The following is a 26,514-nucleotide window of genomic DNA, read 5'->3' as shown; positions in this document are numbered from 1 at the left end:
TTGCAAGTGCTGTCTTCCAAAGAGCATTCAAGACTCCTGATCCTCTGCAAGGTGTCTAGGAGTTCACCATTTGCAATTTTAAAATAAGAGAGCTAAATTTAGAAAGTATGGAGCAGGAATGGAAAAGGGGTGTGGGCTGTCCCCTCCACCCACCTCCCCGGGGCTGAGCGCCTACCTTCGCCTCACCCATAAATCTGAAATACAGATCCGAAGCCGTCGTGGGAGAAGAACGGTTTCCTATTGAGATGCCAGCGTGGCTGTGTCTGATGCTGAGCGTGGCCGTGACTCTGCCGAGAGAGGCTGATCCTCGTGGCCCCCGTGAGGTGGCTGTGAGCCCCACCGTCCCGCTGAGGAAACCGAAGCTCGGAGGGCTGAGGGGCAGGCCCGGGAAGTCTGCGCTCCTCCCCCCCCCTCAGGACCCGTCTCTGGAACAGCCTGGGGCTCTCCCCGCAGTAGGACAGCCACCAGGCTCGAGGGCCTCTGGGAATCTCACAAGCCAGTGTCCTCAGGCTCCAGAAGGGGAAACTGGCCCAGAGGGCCCAGGACTGGCCCAAGGTCACAAAGCCCTGCACTGCCTGCTGTGGGTTGAGAAGAAACATGGACAGAAGGGTCAGTGGACGGTGGGTGCACAGCCAGGGTCCTGTTGGGAGTAAGGCAGGACCGGAGTGGAGCGAGGGGGGGGTGCTTGGGGAAGGAGGGAAGCCCACCCCGGCTGTGGCTGGCTTCAGAGGCCACAGCAGGACAGCTCTGTGTGGCCTGTTGGCCATCTGCGGGGAAGAGCTCTCAGACTCTGAAGTGACCACGTAGGGGCCTGGCCTTTTGGGACCAGACTGCAAAGCCCTTGGGGTCCCCAGCCCCGCTCTCCAGTCTCACTACCCATGAGGTGCTGACGAGGCTCAGGGCCCCTCTGGGAGCATCTCTGAGCGAGAGCCTACTGGGTGCCAGGGGCCGTGCGTTTTCCCCTCCACCCTCCCATTTGCCCCCCCAGTTCGGTGAGGGTTGCTTCCCCACCTGCCCACAGGGAAACTGGGTCCCAGACAGGGGAGCTGACTCCCGAGCCTCTCCACAGCCCCTCCCCCTCCCAGCCAGGAGGCTGCTTCCTGGGGCGCATCTGCTCCTGTGGGTGGGAGCCCTAGCAGCAGGTCAGGTGCAGGCACCCTGGAGCTACACAAAGCTGGGCGGGCCGGAGAACTTCAGGCGTGCACCGGGGCCGAGGTGGTTCCCTCCCAGTGGGAAGTGCCCAGCCCCTGGAAGAAGCAGACATAAAGCCCCCTGGAGGAGGGGCCCTCCATCCTAGGCCTTGGAGGACGTTCACAAGTACTTTCTCAAGGGCATCAATGAGCATGCTCAAAGATAGCCAGGCACACAAAGAAACAAGGCAACATGGGCAGGAACCAAGATGAACAGGTCTACACAGACCCCACCTGAAGGATGTGTCAGACCCAGACAGTGAGCCAGCTGTGCCCGCTCTGTTTAAGGAAACAAAAGACAAGCTTGGAAACGTCTCCAGGGAATAGGAAACTATTAGAAAGTGGCATCGTGGGTTTGTAGAATAACCAGACAGAGCTTCTAGAAATGGAAAACATTAATAACTAAAACTAAAAACTTGGTGGCTGTGTTTGGCAGCTGAATGGACGCAGCAGAAGAGAATTAGTGACCTGGAAGAATGCAGGTTGAGCACGGTGACACCAAGGTGTGGGTCTTAAGGAGGCAGGGAGACAGAGGTAGAGGACACAGAGGTTCTGACGGCAGTCCCAGGAGGAGGGGAGGGTGGAGAAATAGTTTAAGAAGTAGATGAGGATTTTCCTCAACTACTGAAATACACCGATCCACAGATACACCAATGAAATACACCAATCCACAGATACAAGCCTCCCTGTGAATTCCCAACAAGGAGAAATCCGCAGGGAGACACACCTCAGGGGAGACTGCAGAAAGCCAAAGTCAAAGGGAAGATCTTCCGCAGCTGGAGAGAAAAAGGTAGATTAGCGCCAAAGGAACAGCTCCTGGGAAGGGGGGGTTACTGATGGCGAATCCCACCCCAGCAGGAAGCTGGGGGACATATCTGTGCACTGAGGGAAAGAGACTCCCGCTGACATTCTCCTCAGTGAGAATATCCTTCAGAAATGGGGCAAAGACATCTTCAGAGCAAAAAAAAAAAAAAAAAAAACCCAGGAGAGTTTGTCACCAGCCCAGCCGAACTAAAGGAAATCCTAAGGAATCTTGAGGCAGAAGCGAAGTCTCTAAGGAACATACATAGTATGAAATGGCAATAGTAACATTTAGCGGGTTGAGACGATGGAAGGATTCAAACACTGGATGACACCGTGCCAGGGCGGGGGAGAAGCGTGATTATCAGGCTGCCCTGGCCTCAGAGAGGGGAGGACAGGGGGAGACACCCAGGGCCACACGTCCCGAGATCAAGAGGCAGAGGGGAGAAGAAACTACCCAAACCCAAATTCTTTCCACCGACGTCTTTTATTAATGAATGCAAAATACAGTACTGAGACGGGGCATGCATCACAGACGACAGGGAAGCAAGCTACAGAAACCGGGGTCGGAGGGCCTCATCACATCTGAGGTAGAGCGAGGTGGTGCCGGGGAGCGGGACACTGGGGGGACGAGCACCGGCCCCACTCGGGACTACGGACCACGGCGGAGCTGGGGTGTGGCCGTCGGCTGCACAGCGAGAACAGCTGCAAACGTGACACATCCCTCCACCCGTCCCAGTCCCCCTCTTTGTGGACAGAGCGTCAGGGTTCCCTTGTCACTGGCTGGCGGGGGGTCTCCGCAGGACCCCGTCCTTCCCTCTGAGGGGCAGGCCCCACTCGCCCTCACCTGAAAATCAAGGAGCGCTGCGTCGAAAACGTCTAGGCCGCCATCCAGGGAGCTGGAGGCTGAGTGCGTTAAGAAAGACCCTTTTGCTCTATAAAAATAGTTGCACTTTATAAAAGGGGGGGATGCTCATCTCCGGTGGGGAAGGAGGTTGCTGTGTGAGAAACGGTCCACCGTGGCGGGGCGGGGGCGGACGAGACACGTGGGTGCCCCCCCCACCCACCCGCCCCAGGCTCGACGGGGTCCTCGTTTGCGGGGCCGGGAGGATGGGTTGATCAGGGAGGCGAGGCAGCACCCCTCGGGACCCGGTGTGCGGGGTGGCCACGGCCGAGGCCTGCACGTGGGTGCTCAGTTGAGCAGGGTTCCGTAGAGCTGGGCTTTTGTGAGACTGTCCTTGCGGCTGAGCCCCGAGCCGCCAGTCCGAGGGAAGGCGGGCTGGGGGCTGAGGCGGGCGCCGGGGTGCATCTCCGGGGAGGCCTCCATGGAGCTGGGCTCCAGGGAATCCCTGGAGCTCCGGGGGCTGTGCTCGGGCTCGGGGCTGCCGCCCGCACCACAGAGCTGCACCCCGAGCCTCTCCCGCTCTCCCTCGCTGGCCGCGTAGCTGGGCAGCGGCTCAGCCGAGCGGCCGGGGCTGAGGCTCAGGTCACCGGCCGCCCGGAGGTAGCGGGGCTCGGCCAGGTGGCCCTGGGAGAGGTCATCGCCCTCCGAGAAGCTGTCAGCCTTGTAGCTGGCGTAGAGGGGGCTGGCGCGGCCCTCGGCCTTCTCGCCCGGGCCGCCTCCGGCGCCAAAGTAGCGGTCGTCGAAGCCGCCGGGCGAGGCGCGGCCGGGGGGGGCGGCGGCGGCGGCCGCGGCGGCCGGGAAGGCGTAGGCGCCAATGTCCTCCACGCTCAGTGGCCGCCACTGGCCGCGCACGTCCTCTGCGGCCAGCCGGGCCGACCCCGGCTTGGCCCGCAGGTTCCACAGGTTGGGGGGCATCAGGGCGGGCTGGGGGCCGGGGGAGACCGGGAAGCGGTAGGGCTCGGCGGGGTACGGCGACACAGTCCTCGCGAACCCCGGGGCCGCCTCGGCCTCGAGCGGCGCGGCCGCTGCTGCCGCGGCCGAGGCGTAGCGCGGGCTGCTCCCGTAGGCCGCGGGCGGCGTGCGGCCGAAGAGCTCGTCGCAGCTGTTCAGGTAGATGGCCTGCTGCGAGGCGGTGAGCGTGCTGGCCTGGGCGCGCTCCTTCTCCTCCGACGTGGCGCTGAAGCTCGAGTAGGAGCTCGACGTGGGCAGCGAGGCCGCGTAGCCCCCGAAGGCCTCGTGCCGGTAGCCCGCGGGGTAGGCCGCCGCCTCGGGCTCCTCGTCCTCCTCGGCCGCGCTGTCAGTGGAGTGCTGGGCCCGCAGGAAGCCCACGTCGGTCACGGGCCCGTCCGCGCTGGGCCGCCGGTCACGGCGCCGCTCCTCGGGGCAGTAGAGGGCCGTGTCGCTGCAGTAGATGTCCCCCTTGTAGGGGGGCCGGGGGCCCGGCTTTTCCAGCCTGTCGCGGAAGGCCAGGTCGCGGGCCGAGGCATCCGACAGGTGGGAGGACAGGCTGCCGGGGTCCGGCTTCTCCAGCACCTTGGCGAGGACGCAGGCGGGGACGCTGTCGGCATAGGCCGGGCGGCAGAGCGCGGAGGGCAGGCTGCAGCCCTGCTTCTCCATGTGCAGGCTCACGTGCTCCTGGAACTCGGAGGGCAGCTAGAACGGGACACGGCGAGGAGGAGGCAGAGGGGACGGGGGTCACGGTCAGCCCAGGACTGACAGCCGAGCCTGACCAACCGGGGACCTGCCCGGGGCCTCTCTAATCCCACCAGCTGGAGCCGACGCCCGGGATGCTCTATTTCGCAGGCTCCCGGGATGTGCCTGAGAGAAAGCCTGGTCACCGCCACCCACCCCGGCCCACTCCAGTGGGGCACCGCAGCCTGGAGGCCGGAACCCGGCTCTGACTCAGGCCTCTCTCGGGCCTTCCCCCGAGGGGCTGCCTTGCTCTCCCAGCCCCAGGGTCTCTGGGAGGGCACCCCCGGCCCACTCACGTGGCCTGGGTGCTCCCAAACCAGACAGACTCAGAAACAGATGCAACAAAGACTGAGGGCCAGGCACCCAGCGGTTTCCGCAGGAGCGCCTGGTGCCCCGTGGGGCGCGTCCCGCTACCGTTTGATCTATTTTGTGAGCGTCTTAGGTGTGGCCCAGGCTCGGGGAGACTGAACGTGGAAAGGCCTGGGTGAGGGGCGGGGCAGGCTGGCCGGAGTGGGAGCCCTGGGTCCGAGGCTGGGCCCTGTGGCCTTAGCCCAGTGACGCCCGTGTGAACCCAGTTTCTTATCTCTGAAATGAGCACCGTCAGGAATTGTACCCAAACCAAACCACAGGGTTTCGGGGAGGCTCACACAGCAGGTGGGGACCGGGCGCGGTCCCCGGGGGAAACGGAGGGGGTGTGCCGGCTGTCCGGGCTGGTGGGGAGGTGTGTATGCGGCAGTCCCTCCACCACGTAGCCAGAGAGGCCAGAGCAGGGCCAGGGGGCCTCGGGCGCAGCTAGCCCCTTCGCTCTCAAGGCTGGGACCTGCGAGGAAGGAGCCCCGAGGGGTGGCAGGGGGCCAGCGGTGGGTCTGGCCGGGGCGGGGCTCACGTTACCTCGGACACCTTATGGCCCCTGCCGTAGGTCTGGCTGCACTGCAGCAGCTGGGCCGCTAGATTGCAGTCCTTCCTATAGAGCTCCTAAAAGACAAGAGAAGCTGTTTCACACAGGCTCGCCCCTCGCCAAGCTCGCTGCCACTCTGACCGGTGCCCGGGGGCCAACGCGGAAACCGGCAGGCAGAGCCGGCTGGGCCGCGGGCAGCACGAGGACCCTCTCTGGGCCTCACGCTCTCGCCTGCAGGACGGGGGCCCCTGCTCTGACCTGGAGCCGCTGGCGCATGGAGGGTGCCCTCCCAGGCAGTCCCACCACTGACCCGGGAGGGCAGCTCCCACAGGGCGGGGGCCAGTGGGAGAAGAAGGGCCCGCAATGAGCCCTAAAGTCCCGTAGGCCCCGGGCATGGACACCAGACCCGGTCTCCCTGCCCTCGGCCTCTGAGTCCCTCCCAAGGGAACGCAGTGGAGAGCACCGGCGAGGGACTAGGAAGTGGCCTGCTGCTCGCACGTCTCAGCGTGAGGCCTGGACACGGCGTGGCTGCGGGGCCGGGCAAGGGTCAGGGCGAGCGGTGGGCAGAGGGCCTGTGTGGCCCCAGGTCCAGGCGGGGACCAGCTCAGCCTGCTGAGCTGAAAACAGATGCAAACAGTAGGAATCGAGGGGACTTGGTTTCATCTTTGGAAAATCTCTGTTGCCTGCGCCTGCCGCTGGGCCTTGATTCCCCCTGCCGCCGAGGGACCCTCTGCAGCCCGGGCTCCGACGGGGGCGGGGGGTCTGGGGCCCACCGACAGGCCCGGAGGTTCACCTGCTCCCATAGTCTCAAGTCACCCAGGCCCAGGCGTCCTGCAGCTCAGGTGAGCTGCTGAAGGCATGGGCACCCCTGCCGTCCCCCGCCCCTGGTCCTGGAGGCTCCCGCCCCTCCACCTTCTGTACTGAGGCTGGTGCCCTGGCTTGGCCTGCACAGTGGAGGGAACCCGGGTCCCCCGCTCCTTCAGTGTATCCCGGAAAGGGTATAGTTGGGCGCTGAGAACCGGGCTCCTATGAGGCCCCAGACTGGCTGCCGCTGGCCATCAGAGGGCTGCAGGCACTGTCTGGCCAGCCCAGACCTGCCACCAAGTTGTTAACCGTCTTCTGAGCACCGCCCCTCATCTCTGTGCACTCTTCCGCCATCTCCTACCTGTGGCATCTCCACCTGGCTGTCCAGGGCCTGGCTCCAGCCCCGCGCCTGCCGCCCCCTCCCACGTCTCCCCCAGAAGGTCCCAGCCCAGGAGACGGCAGGTGGCTCCCTTCCTGAAGACTCCGACCCCTGCAGTCAGGCTGGACCCATTTTTTCTTCTCATAACCCACATCCCAAATCTGTCAATCACTTTGGTTCCAGCTTCAAAATGTAACTAGAATCCAAAAGCCCCCCGGCTTCCCACCTCCCTGGCCGCCATCCTGGCCAAGCCACCATCGTCTTTCTTCCAGATTGCTGTCTCCTTGACCTTCCCCCTCATGGCTTTGTCCTCTACGGTCCTCAGCAGAGCAGCCACCGGAGCCCAGTAAGAGTAAGTGCAGTCAGGCTACCCCTCTGTTCCAGAACCTTCAATGGCTCCCTACTTCACTCAAAAAAAAAACCACCCCAGATTCCTATAGGAGCGTACACAACGCGGCCTCCCATTATCCTTCCGGTCTCAGACCCTCGGCCTCTCCTCCCCACAAGAGCCCCTTCTGGTCTCTTTGCTGGTCTTCAAGTTACTCAGACCCACCTTTGCCCCTGTGGCTCTTTCTGCCTGGAAGAAGCGCCCTCCCCCGTTGTCCCATGGCTAGCTCCCTCATCGCTTTCAGGTCTCAGCTCCAGCAGCCTCTTCCAAAAGCGCCCGACTGAGATTCCCTAACCCTGCAACTGGCAACTCCCGGCACCATCCCCTGCTTTATTTTTCTCTGCAGCATTCAGCACTTCTAAGTCACTACGCAGTTGACGTATCTATCCTGCTTACTGTCTGCCCTCCCCACTCCCCTGCTCAGATGTCAGCTCCACGTGCGCAGGGCACTTGCCTTCTGCGTTGTTCACACGTGTTCGCAGAGCCCCGCAGGGGCTGGCCCGGCGAGAAGCACACGCTCATCGCTGAGTGTGTGCTCAGCTGACGGGCCTGCGGAGGGCAGCGGGGCCCTTCTCGCGGGACCCTGGAAATCAGGGCCCACGGGGAGCCACAGGACTCTGATGTCCACTGCGAGTGGCCACGCCCCAACCCTGGGGTCAGGAAGCCCTGCCTTGACTGGGACACCGTGGCCCCGGGCTCCCTCTCTCAAGTCCCACCTCCTCCCAGTGGAGGCTCTCGCGGGATGCAGTTCGTGAGGCAGCCCCCGTCCTTCCCTGACCGCCCAGGCACTCCGTGAGCTCCTGACCATCCCGTCTGCCCGTCCGGCCCTGTGCCGGCCTGACCTCAGGGTCAGAGTGGCCCGACACTCACGTTGTCCTCCGAGAGCTTGTCGATGGTCACCTTGGCCTCCAGCAGGTGGCTGTTGAGGGCGACGATCTCGTGGCTCAGCGCTCGCTTCTCTTCCTCGTAGTGCTGGCCCTGGAGGTGGGGCGTGGCAGAGAGGGAGGAGCCCAGCAGTCAGCCGAGGCCCGGGGCCTCCCGGGTCCCCTCCCGCAGCCGATAACGAGGAGGAGTTTGGAGGCCAAGGCGCGCAAGGGTCAGAGCACAGAGCAGCCCATGTTCCAGTCCCGCTCTGCCAGGAGGAGCCAGACGACCTTGGGCAAGTCACTGCCTCTCTGAGCCTCAGTCTCTCCTCCGCACCGTGGGGACAGTGACAGGTGAGTGCTGGAGAGCACCCAGGCGGGGCAGAGACAGGTGGGACGGGCCCAAGCCCGGGGAGCAGGGAGCGGGCAGGGTGGAAGCGAGGCCTTTGGCCCAGCTCCTCATGGGCCAGGGCATGGCCGCCAGGCCCGAGGTCCTCACCAGGGTTCCAGAGCTGGGGGAGCCGGGGCTGGGAGTGCCGGGGTGTGTGTGGGGGGCGGGCCCTCACCATGCGGTACAGCTTGTCCTCCAGCTCCTGGTTGATCCTTTGCAGCGCCGTGTAGTTGCTCTGAATCCTGGAACGGAGGCCGTGAGGTCACTGCTGTGCCAGGCCTGACCCTCCCACGGCCCCTGTGGCCACACAGCCCGCTGAGGGCTGAACACAGGCCCCACCCTGCTCTAACTGCTCCTGTGCTACAAAGCATCTGATGGAAGCTAACTTGTTGCAGCATTTCCTGGGCCAGGGCCGAGGACCCCCGTAGATGAGAAGGGAAGGCCTGTCATTCACAAGGGACTCTGTCGGGTCCTCACTCACAGCCGGTTAACTCACAGTTTACACATAGTCCTTACAAGACTGGTGAAAGGATTTATGTAGTTCAACAGCAGGTGAGCAGGGGTCTAACCTTAAGACTGTGTGATGTGCCCTGGGGTGAGTGCAGGGGACACACAGTGAATAGGATACGGTTCCCCCTGGAAGAGGCCGAGATGGAGGCAAGTGTTGGATGGGAAGCCATTGCCTCCACGCGGTGTGACGGTGGAAGGGGCAGTGTCCATCCTCTCGACAAGCTATGGGGAGTGTTATTGCCCCTGTCTCGCGAGTGGGGAAACTGAGGCTGGAGGTGCTTAAGGAGTAAGGGACAAACAGCCTCACTGCAAATCCAATGCTCTATAAACATTTAAAACAAACCAAGCCAACAGCAAAGTTTGCGTTTTCTTTACGTTCTTCCTAAAAGAAGCCTGGAAAGCATGTAATATTTTTTAGAAGAATATCCATCTTACACGTGCAGAACGATGTTTACAGAAGTTGTGTTTTTAAGGGAGTCATTGCTCAGGGTCCCGCACACCTAGCCTGCTGCCCCTGGCCGCTGTGCTGCTCAAGGGAATCCTCTCTACATGCTGGTTCACCTCCGAGGCTGGACATCGTTTTCCGGTCAGAGACCCAGGCGACAGGGGCTGGGGTCTGGGTCTGGAGATGGCTGCTTCTAGGTCATGCTGCTGCCCCAGCACATAAATACAAGAGAAGGAATGAGCAGGGGACGCAGAGGCGCCTGGGAAGAGCCTGTACCCGGCAGTAGCCAGCGCCAGTTCAGATCCTGGTTTGGCAGCTCTTGGCACAAAGCGCGACTCTGTCAGAGCCGCTTGCCCTCGCCGAGCCTTGGACTCCCCGTGTACGAATGGGGTCACCAGCTCGGGTGGGAGGCACGGCTCTGCTAGCTAGCGGCAGATCGCCGGCCAAGCGCCCCGAGCCCCGCCGGCCCCGCGCCTCCCAGGCCCCGCCCCCGCAGGCCCCGCCCCCTGACCTGCGCAGCTTCTCCGTGACCTTCTCCAGCTCCTCCTGCGCTCGGCGCAGCTCGATCTCCAGGTAGTGGCGGGTGGAGTCGAACTCGGTCTCGAGCTTCTCGAGCTTGTGCGTGGTGTAGGACAGCCGCTTGCGCAGCTCGCCCTTCTGCTCCTGCAGCGCGCTGCAACGACACGCGGCGGCGGGCCGGGCCGCGGCGCTGAGCTCGAGGCGCCGGTGGGTGCGCACCGGTGCGCCCGGCCGCACCAACGCACGCGCACACGCACCACACGCACGCACACCGCCCCGCCCCCGCCCCGGGGGTCAGGGTGTCTGACCCTGAGCCAGTCTGGCATTGGGGGGGTCAAGTGCTTGGGGTGGCTTAAAGGACCCTGGTTTAAAGATCGCCCATCGGCACCCAGTCTCGGTCTGGGAGCCGACCTCCAGATGGCACCGCTTACAGGGTCCCCCACTTTTGCTCCTCCACAGCGCTGGCTGGGGACGCTGAGGCCCAGAGGCAGTAGTGCCACACCCTAGACCAGGACTCTCTTCCCCCAAGCGCCTGTGTGGTCCCAGCAGGCTGTGTGACCTCTGGACCAGGGAGAGGATGAGCCTGGATGCCCCACGCCCAGGCAGCATCCGCCACAGCGGCCAGCTAGCTGCACAGAGCATCAGACACTCAGAAAACCACTGGCCTGCTCATGTCTCCCTTCCTCTAGGAAGCCTTCCAGAGCCAGGCTTGGCTCTTGAGGCTTTATTTTCCCCACAGACTGAGGGCTCCTCTGGGACCCCAGGCCGCTGAGTTCCCATGCTCAGGAAACAGAAACGGGATGATTGACCCTCTGAGCCATATGCCATCAATTCACATCAGCTACTGTTGGGCACAGGCAGGAGGGACAGGTGTGGTGGCCACACCCAGGGGACTGACCTTGAACTCCACCAGGGCAGGGTCCACACCCTCCTGTCGGCAGCCACCCAGCTCCCAGAGAGCACCTAACCATGTGCTGACCTGAGGCACCTTTCCCTTGACTGGCTGAGCGCTCAGAAGGGGCCAAGGGGGAAGGACTCACCTTTCATAGCCGGGAGGGCCGATTTCTGTAGGGAAGGGACAGCGGCCCGGTGGGTGAGGGGCACCAGGGGAGGTCTGCTGGCCGTTAGCCACGAGTGAGGCTAAGGTTCAAGCTGCTGTTCAGTGCCCTGGGTGTGCGCTTTGTCTGTCACTCCCTGCACTTCTCCCGTCACCCCCTGCACTTTGCGCCCGTCACCCCCTACGCCACAGTCACAACAAAGCCCAGGATGCTGCAGCCGGAAGGTGAACTCCGTGGTGTCATGCGGTGGGCAGGGGCCCTGCCGTCACACAGACCTGGCTGTTGGTCCCCGCCATGCACCCCCCAATCCACCTGCGACTGTCCCCATCTTGCCCTGGGGACACGAAGCCCTGGCTTCAGAGAGGTGTCCGGGTCAGAGTAGGGGCCCAACTGGGCCAACCGTTTGCTGGAGGAAGCCCAAACCTCCTCAGGGGACCATTTGGAGCTAAGACCCTCTGGATGGTCACTTCTGGTGGGTTTGCTGTGGGCGAGCAGGAGGCTTCCTCCAGAGCCCAGGGTAGAGTGAGCTTCAGTCTCGGGCCCTGTCTGTAAACCACACGTGTTATCATAGGCGCACACCCAGCGATTAAGCCTTTCTGGATTCCTGCCCAGGTCTACATTCTTAAAAATAAATAAAAATAAAAAGAGTTGCCTACGTTTTGAGAACCTCGGAGAAGGGTGGGGCGGGTCCTCCCAAGAGTTGGTCCCCGAGGAAGATGCAGAGTGACAAGCAAGGAGGGAGACCAGTGGCAGAGTGCCCGCCCATGGCTGCCAAGCAGGCCCTGCCGCTTCCTCCAGGCAGCACGCCTGACTGACTCACCCCAAGCCCCCTGCAGCTACAGGTCCCAGATTGCCCCCGGCCCAGGCCTTTCTCCCCAGGGCGCTGGCGAGCTTTCTGGGGGGCTCTCCCATGTCACCCAGGGCTCTCTGCACACACGGTATCAGGCATGGGAGTGGGGCAGCAGCCCCTGAAGTCAGTCATCCTGCACGGCCCTCGGTCACAGGGTACAGGCGGGGTCCGCACCCTCGGGGAGAGGTGAGAGCACCCGTGGGGCCGCTTGAGCCCCCGCCCTCCCCCACCTTGGTCACCCGCCTGCAGCCACAGCTCGGACCCTGCTGTCAAGACTGTCCACCCCTGACGTGACCCAGCCGTATCCCCCTACGATGCATCCACCCGTCACCCTCCTTCCTTCCTCTCCTGCCCTGTCCTGCCCTGTTCCCTGCGCCTCACAGCACGAATGAGACAAACGTGGTCTCCGCCCCACGGAGCTTGTAGTCTCGAGGGGAGACACACAATGAGCAAGGGAGCAGGGTCACCCACAAGGCACGTGTAGGAGGAAGATGTGACAGGGCTGCGGAGTGGGCTCCGAGCAAGGCCGGGACCCTCCAGACGGGCATCTGAGCCGCGACCACCCCTCGCGAGGCAGCCAGCTTCATCGAGCCGGCCCCCAGCCTCAGTTTACCCTTGGCCTCCGGATGGCCTTCCAGACATACTGGGCGGCTCTGTCCCACCACCCTTCAAGTACTGCTCTCACCTCCTGAGCCCCCCGCACCCACCCACGCGCCCACCCGAGCCGCAGCTGGTCCAGCCCTGGGCTGGCACAGATCCCGGCCCGCGCCGCCTCCTCGCGCCCCGGCCCTGGACACGCCTCCCCGGTCCCTCGGTCGCAGCAGCACCGACCCCGGCGCCCCGGCACGCCATCCCCGCCTCTGCCACTCGGGCTCCATTGCGCAGGCTGATGATCCCCAGGGCCCTGGTTTACCCCTCCCCCGCTCCCCGCACATCTCAGGCCTAAGGTCCTCTGTGCCCAGCCACACACGGACCCCTCCCGGGCCTCCATCTGCAGCCCCGACCTCCCGCTAGGGCTCTATCGCCCTCCGTGTCCAGCCGCCCGCGGGCCTCCCCTCCCAGGCCTACAGGCACCGCACGCCCAGTGCGTCCAGGGCTGACTCTTCTCTGCCCCCTGAGCTCCCCACCCCCGGGAAGGCCACAGCTACCACCTGTCCCCAGTCACACCCCGAGAGGCCGCGGAGACCCCTCTTGCCTGTGGCCACCCTTCACCAAGTCCTGGCAATCAACTACTCCAGAGCTTTGGACGTGTCCCCTCCCCTGCCTGGTCCAGGGAGGGCCCTGGGCCGGGCACCCTGAGGTCTTCGGTCACCTGTGTGGTACCACCATCCTTTCCTGCCTTTCCCTACCAGGGCATCTGCCCGAGCCCTGCCTGACCTCAGCCTCAGTCTGCACATCTGTAGAACAGGGATGTGTGCCCCCACACACTGGAGCACCCACCCTCAGGGCAGGACTGTCCCTATGGTCCCTGCTCTCCCCGGGTCATCAGAACCACCGAGAGATGATGCCGGGGGCAGGCACCATCGGGGGAATGCTCAGTGCCTCTGCCTCCCCCCTGGTGTGGGGGTGGCTCAGGGGGCCCCTCAACAGATGCACAAGGAGGGCCTGGAAATCCCTCATGCCCCACCCTCCAGATCAGGGCCACCCTCCCGGCTGCCCAGGGGTGGGGGGTCACCTCGCTTCGACCTGGGTCCTGGTGAATTGATCAGTATCTGGCCTAACCCGGCAGGGTGTGTGCTGCTGGGTGCCTGCTTCGTGGTTTCCTCCTTGCCCGCGGGCAGCCCCCGGAAGGCTTCCCCACCTCACAGGGGAGAAAGATGAGCTCCCCGGGCACAGAGTGGGACCCCGCCTGCCTCCCACCAGGAGCCCCTCTGGCCGCTCAGCGGAGGCCTGAGCCCGAGGACCGAGCCCGGGGCTGGTCTCTGGGGACACCGGGGCCTCGCCTCCAAGACTGGATGGCCGGGAAGCAATGGCAAGGGTGTGCTGGCAGCCGACACCCTCCCCCTCTCTGGGCCTTCTCGGGGGAGTTGATGCAGACGCGGGCCGGACGTCTGGGGCCGGACGCAGAGACACCGAGGAGCCGGGGAGACAACAGGTGTGTTACCTGTCCCAGAGCGAGGGCGAGGACCTGGCCAGTCGGCCCTGCAGGACGCGGGGTTGCCCAAGGCACGAGGGTACCCAGGGGCTGCGCAGCCTGTGGGTGAAGAGGACAGCTGCTCAGAACGGGGGCCGGGGGCCACGCCGGGCCTGCCATGGGCACGCAGTCACAGAGAGACGGGGGGGGGTCGGCCCCCACCGGCAGGAGAGCTCCTCGTCATCAGCAGGGTGGCAGGGTAGGAGCGTGGGAGCCGGGGGGTAGGCGCCTGCCAGCCCTGGCTGCCTGAGGGCACTGCGGGCACCGAGTCCCACCCCAGGCCTGCATCCCCACCTCAGCCTCAGAGGGGAGTCATGGGGGGCAGGTTCCCCCAGCTCCAGGTTTCTGTCCGGCTATGGCTCCTTCCCTGCAGGACGCGTTGGTCAGAGAGCCTGGGAGGCAAGGAGGATGGAGGGCGTGTGAGCCCCGACCTCTGCTGACGGACGCCAGTGAGGTATTCTGGAGGTTGTGGGACCTAGTGGGCGTTAGGGGTCCAGGACAGGACCCACCTCACCCCTCCTGGGACCCCTTCTCACTCAGCCTGCCTGTGGCCTGTCTGGGCTGGGGGGGGGGTGGGACAGAGGGGCGTGGATGACCCACCCCAGCCCCGTGGTGCCACCCTGCCTGGGGGCAACGGGATGTACATCAGGGCTGTAGGCTCCAGTCGGCCTGGTCGGCCCCTTCCTGTAGTGTCTCCAGGGAGGGCTCCCGGTGGCCTGGCTGGCCCTGGAGCCAGAGCAGAAATCTGACGGCGGGGGGGGGGGGGGGGGGGGGGCGCTGCCCCGGACATCAGGCGCCCGACAAGGCTTCGAGACACGGGCAGGCGGACGTGTTCAGAGAAAAGGCAGCACAATCCCGTCTACAGAATAACCGTGTGCGGATGGCCACGCAGAGAACGGAAGGCAATGAAAGCGTTTTCTTTTATACTTTTCTGGATTTGTCCTATTTCCTATGGTGAGGATGAAAAACCCTCACTGGCGGTCCAGTGGTTAAGACTCCACGATTCCACTGCAGGGGGCGCGGGTTTGATCCTCAGGCAGGGAACTAAGATCCCACATGCTGTGGGGTGCAGCAAAAAAAAAACAAAAAACAACCAGAAAAAAAAACTTTACTAAGGATCAAATTTTGCCCCTCCCCCCAGAAGAGGTTGAAAGTGTTGATTTGATAGGCTGGGCGGTGGGGGCGGGTAGGGAAGCTCTCAGCCCTGGGCCGGGAGCTGCACATCGATCACCACTGCCGTAAGCCGCCATCTGCTCATCTGTGAAATGGGCTGCCCTTGGCCCTGGTCTCCTGGGCTGATCTTCTGCAGGCCAGGCTAGGGGAGGGCTGGGGGCAGAGGCAGCGGGCTGATCTCCATTGGAACTGAACTTTGGAATTCCAGGCCCAGGGTTCCCGCTTGGCCAATGACCCCAATGCTGCTGAGTGAATGGACGGGAGGGGGGCAGGACTGGCTGGTGCCCGTGGGAGCAGCCAGAGACCCAGTCTCCCCTTGGTGGCTCAGCTGAGGCCAGTAACCCCTGGGGGAGTCCCCGTCGCAGCCCTCGCCAGCCAGCCCCCACCCCAGAAGGCCCTTCCTCGGGGGACTCCTGGCGGGTGAGTTCTCAGAAGAGTAGAAGGAGGCTGGGACCCTGGGAAACTGAGGCCCAGGGAAGGGGCGGGGCTTGCCTGAAGCACAGAGAATGGGGCGCGTGGCTGCGATTGGCCCCAGACTCCAACGCTGTTCACACACAAGGCATTTATTTATCCCTGACAACCGCTCCTGTTCTGACGCAAAGTCTCATTTCAAGCCTGTGGCACGGGGAGCGCCTCTTCCTAGAGATGAGAAAACTGGGGCCCAGAGAGGTGCAGCAAGATCACACAGCAAGTCTGGGGTGCGGCTGCAATCCCCCACGCCTGTGAGGCTGTGCTAGGCACGGGGAGGAAGGACCTGCGAGCTATGGGGTCCGGGGCCACCCTTCCCTGCTCCGCGGTGTGAACAAGGTCCCCGGGGGCAGAGGTGCTCGCTGGTGGGCTGTGGTGCTGGGGCGGGCTGGGCCTGAACGGGTGTCCGCCCTCCGGCTCCCAGGCACCCCCACGGCACTGCCTGTCCCCGCACCCGCTCTCCACGCTCAGGCTCCGGCCCCCAGTCATGCTCCAGTGACACCAAATTGCTTGTCATTCTTCACATGCTACAGGCAGCTTCTCATCTTGGTGACTTTGTCCCTGGGTCCCCTCTGCCAGGATGGCACCCGCTCCTTCCCGCTCAGGTTAACTCCTCCCCACCAGGGCTTGCTGGTGGGACCCTGACACCCATCCCGCCCCAGCCTGCCCGCCAGGGAGCGTCACGGGGGCTGAGCCCGTCCTGCTCACCTCTGAGCGCCTGGGGCCTGGTCTGCTGCTCCGCGCTGGCCCCCAGTCCGCTCTCCGCCATCCGCCAGACGGCAGGTCACGAAACCCAGCCAGACCGTTCCCGCCTCTGGGCAAAATTCCCCAAGATTCCTCCCCCAAGTCCCTGTCCCCTCAGACCCCCCCACGGCCCCCACCCATGCTGGCATCATCTCTGAGTCTCCCTGGAGAAGGTCTGGTGCCACCATCCTTCCACAAAAGGAGCCAGAGACAACCCCTGCAGGGTCTCAGAGCCCCCTCGTCCCTGCCGAGGCCCCCCGTGCCCTGGCCTGTGCCCCCACGCTTGGTGGCCACCACTTTTCTGTGTCTCAGAACAAACAGTCTTTCCCCTTGAACTTGATCACTGCCACAATGATTCCATCCCGTGTCCCCACTGGGAACCTACTCAGGACCTTTCTCGAGGGGCAGGTGGGCGTGAATGGTTAACCAACGCCCCCAGCACCTGCCGAGGGCCTGCCCTGCCCCAGGTGCCCACACATACCTACTCATCTAGTGTCAGGCCACCCTGTGAGAGAGGCGTGCACCACACCCATATGACAGATGAGTAAACTGAGGTTCATGTCAATGACGTCACACAGCCCTCCTGGGGTTCAACACTGGGCCAGCTGTTCGTCCCCTCACGTTGAGATGCCAGATTTTAGTGCAAATCGCAGCCCTTGAACCGTCTCCTACACATCATAATCACGATGAGGCACAGCCATGGTGTCCCTGTGACGGTCGACCGCGGGCAGCTTGACGGAAGCAGAGTCTGGAGCCTAAGAGGTGAGCCACCTGGCAGGGTCAGGGCAGGGGCCTGCAGTCCCACAGGACAGCTCATCCTGCTTCCTGGTGGGCCGCGAGCTTCTCCTTGGAGGAAAAAAGTTCTGGGCATCTGGCTGGCACTGGTCTGTGGCTCAGACACGCCTGCCCAGCCCCTGGGCAGCGCCTCGGCTGACTCTGCAGCAATTTCGCCAGCAACACCACGTGCGTGGAGAAGGCGACTCTGGACACGCCAGGCCATCGTGCAGCAGCATGCAGGTGTACCGGGGGAGGGGACTGTCACAGGGCTGGCCTGGGGGCCCACAGCCAGGAGGGGTCCCCCACTCAAGCCAGAAAGGGGGTGACCTCAAACTCTACACCTGCTCAGGCCCCGCTCCCTTCTGGTTTGCTGACCGAGGTCGTTCAGTGGAACCAGCCCCTCTTCCCTCCTCGCGGCCCGGTGACATGGATGCTCTGCTGCCCTCCTGCCCAGAGACAGGAGATGGGAGACGCCGCAGGGAACATTTTCATCTTGCCTCCACCTCATCCTATCGGGTGGCTGCAGCCCTGCTCCCCCCACCCCCTCCCCCCATGCCCATCAAGGCAGAACCACGTGCCGGGAGCTGGCAGCACTGCAGCCTGTGAGCCCTCAGTGGGTGGGTGGACCCAGGGGTGCTCAGGGCCAGGACAAAGCAGAGCCACCTGAGCGAGTGGGCGGAGCAGCTGCAGAGTCACCGCTGGGCCTTTGCACATGCTGCCCCTCCTGCTCAGAACATCCCCTCCCCTGTTCTTCAGCTCATTCTATTTACCTCCTCCAAGGAGCCCTCCCTGACCTCCCAAACCCCACTCTGGTGAGGGCCAGCTCTCCCCAGACTCGGCGCCTGCACCTGTACAGATGGCAGGAAGTCACACGGCCGAGCTGACGGGCCTCCCTTTCTGCCCATCCGGCAGACTGACCCGGGAACCTTACCACATCCCCCGTTCCTTTCCGTCTCTTTCTCCTCTCTGATCAACCTCCCAACGCCTCCTCCCGCACCGCCACTCACAGCTGATGACCTCGCTTCCTCTTCCACGGGAAAAGAGAAGCCACCCCAAGGGAACTTTCGCAGAGGCCACCGCCAGGTCTCCCCACCTACCAGCATCTGCCCACCCGTTACTATAGACAACCCGCCAGGCAGCCCCTCCGCCCACTCCAGGCGGGGCTCCAGCTGCTCTCCCCTCACTCCCAGACCACCAATTTTTCCCTCTTTTCTGGATCATTGTCTCCGGCACAAGAACGTGAAGGTACGCTTGCCATATTGAGAACAACCCTCTGCTGACCCTCCAGGACCTGTCCTCATTCTCTGCTCCAAGAAACGCTGCCTGTCCTTGCACCCATCCCGCCAGGACCAATACCCAACCTGGCTCGTGTCCCCTCCATGCTACTGAACCAAATCTTGCTGGTCCCTGATCTCAGTGCTCACGTGACCTGAGCCCTCAGCGGCCAACGGCACGGTCGACCCCTCCCTCCTCCTGCAAACACCATCCCCACTTGGCCGTCCTTCTCAGCCTCCTCTGCGGGTGGTCCTCCTCTCCCTGACCTCCTAACCAGCAGGATCCAGGAAGAGCGCCTCCAGTCTCTCTCCTTCCCTGGGTACACTCACCCCATGGTGACCCCAGCCACAAATACCATCGCTCCACTGAGGGCCTCCTAATTTGTGTCTCCCCGACTCCAGGCGTGCATACCCTCTGCTGCCTCTGTCTCTGCTTGGATATCTCACAGGCGGCACGGACCTACGGGGCCCACTGTATTCCACTCCACTCGCCCTCCCCAAATCCACAGCCTTCCCTCCCCAATCCCTGCCCCGACCCAGCAGGGCCAGCACTGCTCCCCGAGCCCGGAGGCACCCTTGACTCTTTTTCTCTTTCCAGCACCGCCCGCCACACTGAGTCCAACTTCTCTTGTGCGGCATTGCTGCACAGCCTCCAAACTGGCTCCTGCCCTCACCTGCTCTCAGCCAGAGGGGTCCTGTTGAAGGCTAAGTCCAATCCACCCCCCATCTCCACAGCTCCTACATCGCTAGGGTCACGCCCAACGTGTGCAGGCTGATCACCTGATGGCAGGTGGCCTTCCCATTGCCCCCTGGCCCTCACCTTCCAGCCGCATGCAGCACGGCCTTGCCTCAGGGCCTTTGCACCTGCTGTTCTTCTGCCTGGATCTGTCTCCCAGATACCCCACGGCTGCCCCTCTCCTCCTTCACTCAACATTCAAACGCAACTCTCTTGGCGAGGCCTTTCCTATACTCTGCAGGCATCCTCTCTCCCCGTTTCCCTGCCGGGCCTGTGTGTCCTTGGCCTCACCCCCTGGAGTAGCAGTTCCCCAGGACAGGGATTTCTGTCTGCCTCGTTCCTTGCTGGGTCCTCAGGCACTGCAGCAGAGGCTGGCAACCAGGAGGGCCCAATAAACATTCGCTGGATGAATGAAAAACAGAGGGAATGCATTTTACAGATGAGCACTGAGGCTCAGAGGGAGAAAGCGCCCACCCCAGGTCAACAGGTTGCAGGCCTCCTGACGATCAGCCTGAATCCCCCTCCGCAGCTTCCAGTGCTTTGGGCTCTTCCTTGCCTCTGAGGTCAGGGGCTTTAGGGGTTTGGTTTTGTTTGTCTGGCTCTGCCAGAAGTTGCTCTCTGATTTTCATAAGGGCTGAGCCCCCTGAAATGATAATGAGAGGATGAAATTTGAATTTCAGGTCAATAATGAGTGTTCAGTGTCAGCATGTGAAAAACACGGCATGGCAGTACTTACACTAAATAAGCATCCAGCTGTTTATTGAAATCGGGGAGCTCGATAAAGTAGACGATGCCCAGTGACATTTATTTAAGTTCATTTAAATTTCACTGGCCATTCTGTACTTTATCTGGCAGCCCGAGTACGGAGACAGAGGTGACCCCATGGAGGCAGGCCTCCAGCACTGGCAGGAGAGGTCATCCCGTGCCCGTCAGGAAGAAGGCCAGCCATCTGTGCGGGAGACACAGCTTGGTCACAGGCCGGGAGATGAGGGAGGCCAGAGCCCAGGCCCGGGTCAGCTGGCAGGAGGCCAAGAGCGCCGGCCAAGCGCCCGGTCCCCTTGCTCGGGGCGCCGGGAGCCCCAGGGGAGCTCCACAGCGGAAAGGACTGGCGACAGACTCTGGCCTGGGGCTGTCCCTCTGGTGGGTGAGTCGGGACAGGGAGTCCTAAGGAGGCTGCCTCAGGAGAGGGAGGGCCAGCCTCACAGCGGGCCCCAGGGAGCCCCCGAGGCCCCCTTTCTGGCTGTGTTGGGGCTCCTTGGGCACCCCTGCCTGGCCTCGTCTTTCCCAGCACCCAGCCCAGCACTGCTGCTCATCTACTCTCTCTTCTGCCCCCCCTAGACTGGGGGGGTCCTGGAGGGCGGGACCGTGCACACTTTGGCCCTGGACCCCTCCCCTGCCCCGAGGCCACACCTGCTCTCTGCCCAGAATCCGTGTTCAGGGGGCGTCCGCAGGGAGGACGGGTGGGTGGCGCGGTCCTACCGCCGGTGAGGAGCTCCCCGCCCGGCTCCCGGATGAACCTCCCAGCGCCTGCCACGCTGCCCTGGAGCCCAGGTGAGAAGAGGCTGCCGTTCAACACTGATGATCAGGTTCACTCCCGCCCACGACGGACCCCACGCCGCCTTCACTAATTTGACGACCCCACCACAGACACGGGCACGCATTAATTGGGTCGGCGGTGGGGCCTGTGTTCCGGAATTCTGGGCATCACAAAGGTAATCAGGGCTGTGGGAGGCTCGGTGATGACCCTGGAGCGCGGGGCACAGAGTGGCCTCTGCCCCAGCCCGGTGGCCTCTCTACGTGCCCCTGGGCCCCTCCGCGGTGCCCCTGGCCCCTGGGCCCTCTGCCCTCAGCGCCCCACCTACCCCGCACCTCTCCGCACCCACAGGGGACAGTCCTGGGGGCCGAACTGAGTCTGGAAGAAAAGAACTGGCGTCACGATGATAGATTTCAGCAGCAGCAGGTGGCTGCAAGGCACTGGCGCCGAGGAAGGAGGCTGCTTTTCTGGGCCTCCGTTTCCCCATCAGTAACCAAAGCCCAAAGGACACCTGTGACCATCACCTCCTGCTGGAAGCTTCCCCTGAGATCACGCCCATTCGATCATTCAGTCACCCAGTGAGACCTACTGCGCGCCCTTGACAGCCCCCTCGTTGAATCCTCACCCAAGGCCTGGCATGGGGCGGGGATGCTACCCATTGTACAGATGAAGGAATTGGGGCCGGGAGGCCCCAATGCACTGGGCCTTTCTCAAGGGCACCCAGCTAGTGAGCCTGGGAGCCAGGATAGACCCCTCCCCAGGGCAGCCCCTCCGGCCAGGACACAGAACACAGAGGCACACCAGGGCACCCCCAGGCTGTCCGCCACGAGGCCTGAGGACCCACACCCACCTCACTGACACCTCGTGCACCGCCACCTGACCCATCTCCGTCCTTCCCATGTCAGGTAGCGGCAGCTCCATCGCTCATGAGAGACACCCAGGCCTTGTCGCTGACACCGGTGCCCTGATGGGTAGCGTCTCCAGAGCCTCAGTGGGCCTGTCGACGGATGCAGGCGATGCGGCAGCTCTCAGGCTGTCATGAAGGTGGAGTGAGAGCATGCAGGAGGGGGCCAGAGATCTTAAACACTCAGGGCTGGCTTTCTGCCCGCGATTAATGGGGGCGAGGCAGAAAGCTGAGAAACAGGCACACGGCACATCCTTGCTCTGAAACACTCCGCCACCACCAGGACTGGTGATGTGCCCTCTCTGGGAAAAAAATGCAGTCTTGGGGCGCAGCAGAGCCAGCCCGCTGCCCCCGATTCTGAAATGCTCTCGCAGTCCTAACTCAGTCTAGGTCTGCAGGTCACAGCCCGACACCCCCCCTCGCCAGGTGGTCCTCTCCTTCACGATGGGAATAATGCCATCTGCCCAGTGGTTGGGGAAACAGGGCCTGGGAACAAATGAGACCACGTGAGAGGGGGGCAGGAGGTTAACAGGGAGAAGCGGCCCACACAGCACCAGCCATGTGCCCAGCTCCACGTTCACGAGTTCATTCTCAAAACAACCTTCTAAGTTAGGTGCTGTTATTATGATCTGCATTTTAGAGATGCGGAAACTGAGAATCAGAGAGGTTCAGAAACTTGCCCAGGTCCACACAGCCAGTAAGTGGCAGGTCTGGGATTCAAATCCAGGTAAGTCCACCTTCTTAACCACGTACTTCGTCAGGGAGCCTTTGCAGAGGAGTGGGACTCAGATGGAGACTTTGAAGGGCAGGGCAGAAGAAGGTAAGAGAGGACAGCCCACGTGGAGGGTCCCTTTATAAGGCCCTGACTCCCAAGGGGAGAAATCAAAGTGAGGCAGTCACTTACAGCTTAGTGAGAATTAGCCCATAAGACTTCCTCCGCTAGAATCATGTTTAGAAGTGAGGCAGAGCAGAGAGGAGCAGCTGGGTCCAGGGCTCAGGTGGCCACGCAGAGGGGCGCTGGGTGCCACACAAGAGCTTTGGGTTTTCTGAAGGGTCAGTGGGGGCCCGGAGGCCTCGGAGGTGCCTCCTCACTCTGGACTTCGGGAAGGGTGCTGGTGTGGCCCTCAGAAGGGAACACTGGGAGGGGCGAGCAGGCTGCAAATTTTTGCCCAAACACAGAGAGGCCTCCTGCCACTGGGCAGTGTCCAGCTGCTCCGGGAGGCTGTGGCTGTCCTGACCCCGGAGACCTAGACGAGCCTCTTTCCACCTCTGGCCTCTGTTTCCCCAAACCCCTTCGGCTCTGTGATCCCTCCTGGCTGGTGGGGGCAGGAGGCCAAGAGCCTGAGAAGGGCAGAGCTCAGCCGCCAGGTGAGGAAGAGCATCCCCCCTGCCTGCGGGCCTTTGCCCACGCCAGACCCCCCGCCGGGAATGCCCTCCCCCGACTCCTCATCTCTGTCCAAGCATCTCCCTCTCAGGAAGGCTCCCTACATGCTGCTGAGGCCAGATCCCTCCAGTGGGGGCTCTCACACCTCTGAGGGCCTCTCAAGGGGTGATTTATTTTTAACAAACCACTACTCCCTGAGGGTGTGGGGGGCAAAAGTGTCCCCAACGCTCCCCTTCCTGGGGGGCAGGGTGGAGGGCCCCCCTCTCGGGCATAATGAAGTGTGGGGAATAGCTGCTCCCCATCCCCCTTCCTCACTGTGCACCACACTTTGGTCTCATTCCAGAGCATTTACAGAGCACCTACTACGTGACAGCTATAAGTGCTGCGGATCAGCAGTCAGTTGCTGTTCTTGGAGGGGAGACGGATGTAAATAAGGTAAACAAATAAGACAAATTGAGAGTCAGGCGGGGATGAGGGAGATGGAAAATCAAGGCAGGGAGGAGGAGGAGGATGGGGGAGGGGCTATAATTGTAAATGGAATGAGTGGTCAGGAACCCCACCCTGACCAGGGATGACATTTGAGAAAGGTGTGAAAGGAGGATACGTGGATATCTGGGGAAGAACATTCCAAGCAGAAGGAAAGGCACCTGCAAAGGTCCTGGGGCAGGAGCCTGTCTGATGCACCTGAGGAGCGGCTGGCATCGAGGCCTGGTGGCTAGAGGGGGTGGGCAGGGAGGGTCTCTGGAAATGAGGTCAGTGCGATTTGGCATCTCTGGGGTGACCTCCAGGGCGTCAGCCTGGCACGTGGCATAGTGTCTCGGCACAGAGAGTGGCATCTGGTATAGGCAGCACTGCGACACACCTGGGTGACACGAATGAATCAAGAGTACGGGCCTGAGCGTTTGGTGTCTGTGTGAAAAAAAGCACACAGAAAACCCACAAAACCAAAATAACAAAAAAAAAGCCAAAAATCAAAAAAACCCCAAACCCCCACGAAAGCCAAAAAACCACAAAACTAAAAACTAAACAAACAAAAAAAAACCCAATTAAAAAACCCACAAAACTCAAAAAGCAAAATAAACCCCAAAACAAGAAAAACCAAAAAAAATTTAAAAACAAAAAAATTTGAAAAACAAAAAACCCGCAAAACAAACCCCCAAACAAAAAAAAGCCAAAAAACAAAAAAAACCCCAAACTCCCACAAAACCCCCCCAAACACAACAAAACCCCCCCAAAAACGAAAAAATTAAAAAAACACAAAACCACAAAACCCCAAACCCGCAAAACCAGAAAAAAAATTAAAAAACCAAAAAACCCCAAGATTAAAAAAAACAAAAACCCACAAAATACAAAACTCAAAGCCTCCCAAAAATTAAAAACCACAAAACCCAGAAAACAAAAAAGCCAAAAAACCAAAAATATTTTTAATCCAAACAACAAAAAAATCCCCAAAACCAATTTTAAAAAACCCCAAATAAAAAACCACAAAACCCCAAAAAACACAAAAAAGCAAAAAAACACATATACACAAAACCAAACCAACCAACCAACCAAACAACAACAAAAACCCACAAAGAAGAACAGCCAAAAGGAGCCTAACCTCAAAACCATACACGAAAATGACTTTCAATAGACTCTGACATCAGAAGGGTTTCTTAAACAAGACACAAAAAGCTTTCATCAAAAAGTAAAAGCCTAAAAGATTCAAGAGAAATTCAACGGAATTAAAATTAAGAACTTCTGTTCATCAGAGGACCATTGAAAGAGAAGCAAGCAACCAGCGGGAGGTGCATTTGCCACGTGTGTGACTGACAAGGGTTCTCTGAAGAGCTCCAAATCAATAAGACAACTTGATGGAAAAACACACAGAAGTCACAAACGAGGAAGCCCAAATGGGCAGTAATCCAGGGCCGTGCAATGAACGCTGCCCAGAGGAGCAGCTCCCCCGCCTGTGGCCCGACAGAGCCCAGTGCGGGGAGGCTGCGGAGACACAGGAAGTCCCAGCGCCGCGCGGAGGGTGTGGCCTCATCTCCTGAAGGTGGCCGTGGGCGTGCCCTGTGCCCCAGCAGTGCCGCCCCCGGGGGACCCCAGGAAGGCTGCACGTGTTCCCCATCACCCGGACAGGCGTGGTCACAGCAGCTTCATTCACAATGGTCCAGGCTGGAAGCCGCCCGCCCGGACGGCCATCAGTGAACAAAGAGATAACTTCACTCACAAACGCAGTTCCCCAAGACAGCCAGCAATGGGCAGCCCCACGCACTCTAAGGACACGGCTCGAAAACATGATGTTTTGGTGAAAAAAAAAAGCCAACCCGGAAAGCACAGGCTAAAAGACACCATGTATGTGACGTTCCAGACCGGGCAAAACTAAACGATGTCAGTTAGGGATGCTGTCGGGCGGCCAAATCGGGAAGAAAACAAGCATCCACTTAATCACAACAGCCAGGATCCTGCAGACTTCCGGGGGAGGAGGAGGGGGCTGTGACTGGGGAAGGCTCTCGGTGGGGGCTGGTCCCTGGGAGGCTGGCAGCATTCAACTTCTTGACCTGGGTGGTGGTCGTCCTAAAGTTCACCTCTAAACGGCACAGCTGTTCGTTACTTTTTCTAGATGCCTATCACAGTTCACAACTTTGAACAATTATATTGTGGGGGGAGGGGTGGACTCGGAACAGGAATAGCTCTGGGTTTCCTGGGCACCTTCTGTGTCCCAGGTGCCATGTGAGGCGACTGACCCACTTTGCTCTATGACAGAGGAGAGAACTGAGGCTCCCACAGAGGAAGTGGCTTGCCAAAAGGCATGCAGCAAAGTGGCCACGGCGGGAGTTGAAGGCAGGCGGACCCGGGCAGACAAAGGCAGAGGAGGGGATTAACTTGGGGATTAGCGGTGCAGCGGCTCCGCGTGCTGACAGCCAGCCGGGACTCGCTAATATCTGCAAATATTTGAGTGTCACACAGGAAGAGTTTTTCAAGCAGTCAGAGGCAGGAGAGCTGAGTGAGCGAGGGGCAGGGGGCATGCATCAGGCCAGAGCAGAGGCGGCCAGATCTGGGGCTGGAGAAATGGACCCCATGCTCTGCTCGCAGGGGCTTCCTTATGGGGCGGAGAGGACAGAGGACACCCCACCGGACTCCACTCCCCACCTCTCACCGGTTTCCCTGAACACATTCTTGCTTCCTCAGGCCCCCAGGACCCCGCACCTCTAGGAAGACTCATCCTACCTGTCCTCCTTGCAAACTCCTATTCATTCTTTAAGCCTTGGCTCAAGTGTCCCTGCTTCCAGGAAGCCCTCTCTGATTCCCCAGGCTACTGTCTCCAACCTGGGATCCCTGGGAGCCTGTGTTTGGGGCCTGGGTCCCTGTTCTGGAGGGCTGACCTGTCTCAGCGCCAGCGCAGGACCTGGTACACAGAGGGGGAATGAGCCCATCTGGGGGTGAGGGACAAGAGAGTCACAAAAGCCACAGAGAAAAGATGACAAGGAGGATAACTAGTCTGTCACGTGGACGAGAAGGTGGGTGGAAGGGCATTCTGATCAGCGGGAACAGCATGAGAGGCACGAAAGGCAGAGAGGCGTGACAGTGACAGCTCGTTCAGGACTCAGGCGTGGGGCCGCAGTGGGGTGGGGGGTGGGGAGAGGGGCTCAGGCAGAGGGGGCCCGGCTGGGTGCCTGCTCACAAAGGGGGCCACGGAGGGCCACAA

The 26,514-nt window shown here is 61.5% G+C and overlaps 1 protein-coding gene across 8 annotated transcripts in view; it reads right to left on the bottom strand.

Moving 5' to 3' along the window:
- Nucleotides 1–2,459: 2,459 nt before the first annotated feature.
- Nucleotides 2,460–26,514, bottom strand: part of BEGAIN (brain enriched guanylate kinase associated) — a 44,522-nt gene continuing 20,467 nt past the window's right edge. For 5 of the 8 annotated variants that reach the window (XM_067027745.1, XM_067027746.1, XM_067027744.1 and 2 more), the window contains exons 3-8: nt 13,797–13,886; nt 9,777–9,938; nt 8,486–8,552; nt 7,927–8,034; nt 5,479–5,562; nt 2,460–4,548 (exon numbers count right to left, since the gene is read on the bottom strand). In XM_067027745.1, the coding sequence (XP_066883846.1) occupies nt 3,184–4,548; nt 5,479–5,562; nt 7,927–8,034; nt 8,486–8,552; nt 9,777–9,938; nt 13,797–13,886 (1,876 nt within the window). In that variant the 3' untranslated portion in view covers nt 2,460–3,183. The remainder of the gene's footprint in view (nt 4,549–5,478; nt 5,563–7,926; nt 8,035–8,485; nt 8,553–9,776; nt 9,939–13,796; nt 13,887–26,514) is intronic. The other 3 variants (XM_067027750.1, XM_067027749.1, XM_067027751.1) reach the window with 1 other exon arrangement.

This window comes from Kogia breviceps, chromosome 3, assembly GCF_026419965.1.
Source record: "Kogia breviceps isolate mKogBre1 chromosome 3, mKogBre1 haplotype 1, whole genome shotgun sequence".
In the NCBI taxonomy this organism is placed as follows: domain Eukaryota; kingdom Metazoa; phylum Chordata; class Mammalia; order Artiodactyla; family Physeteridae; genus Kogia; species Kogia breviceps.
The sequence above is the reverse complement of the archived record's forward strand: the minus strand, read 5'-3'. Positions and strand labels throughout refer to the sequence as shown.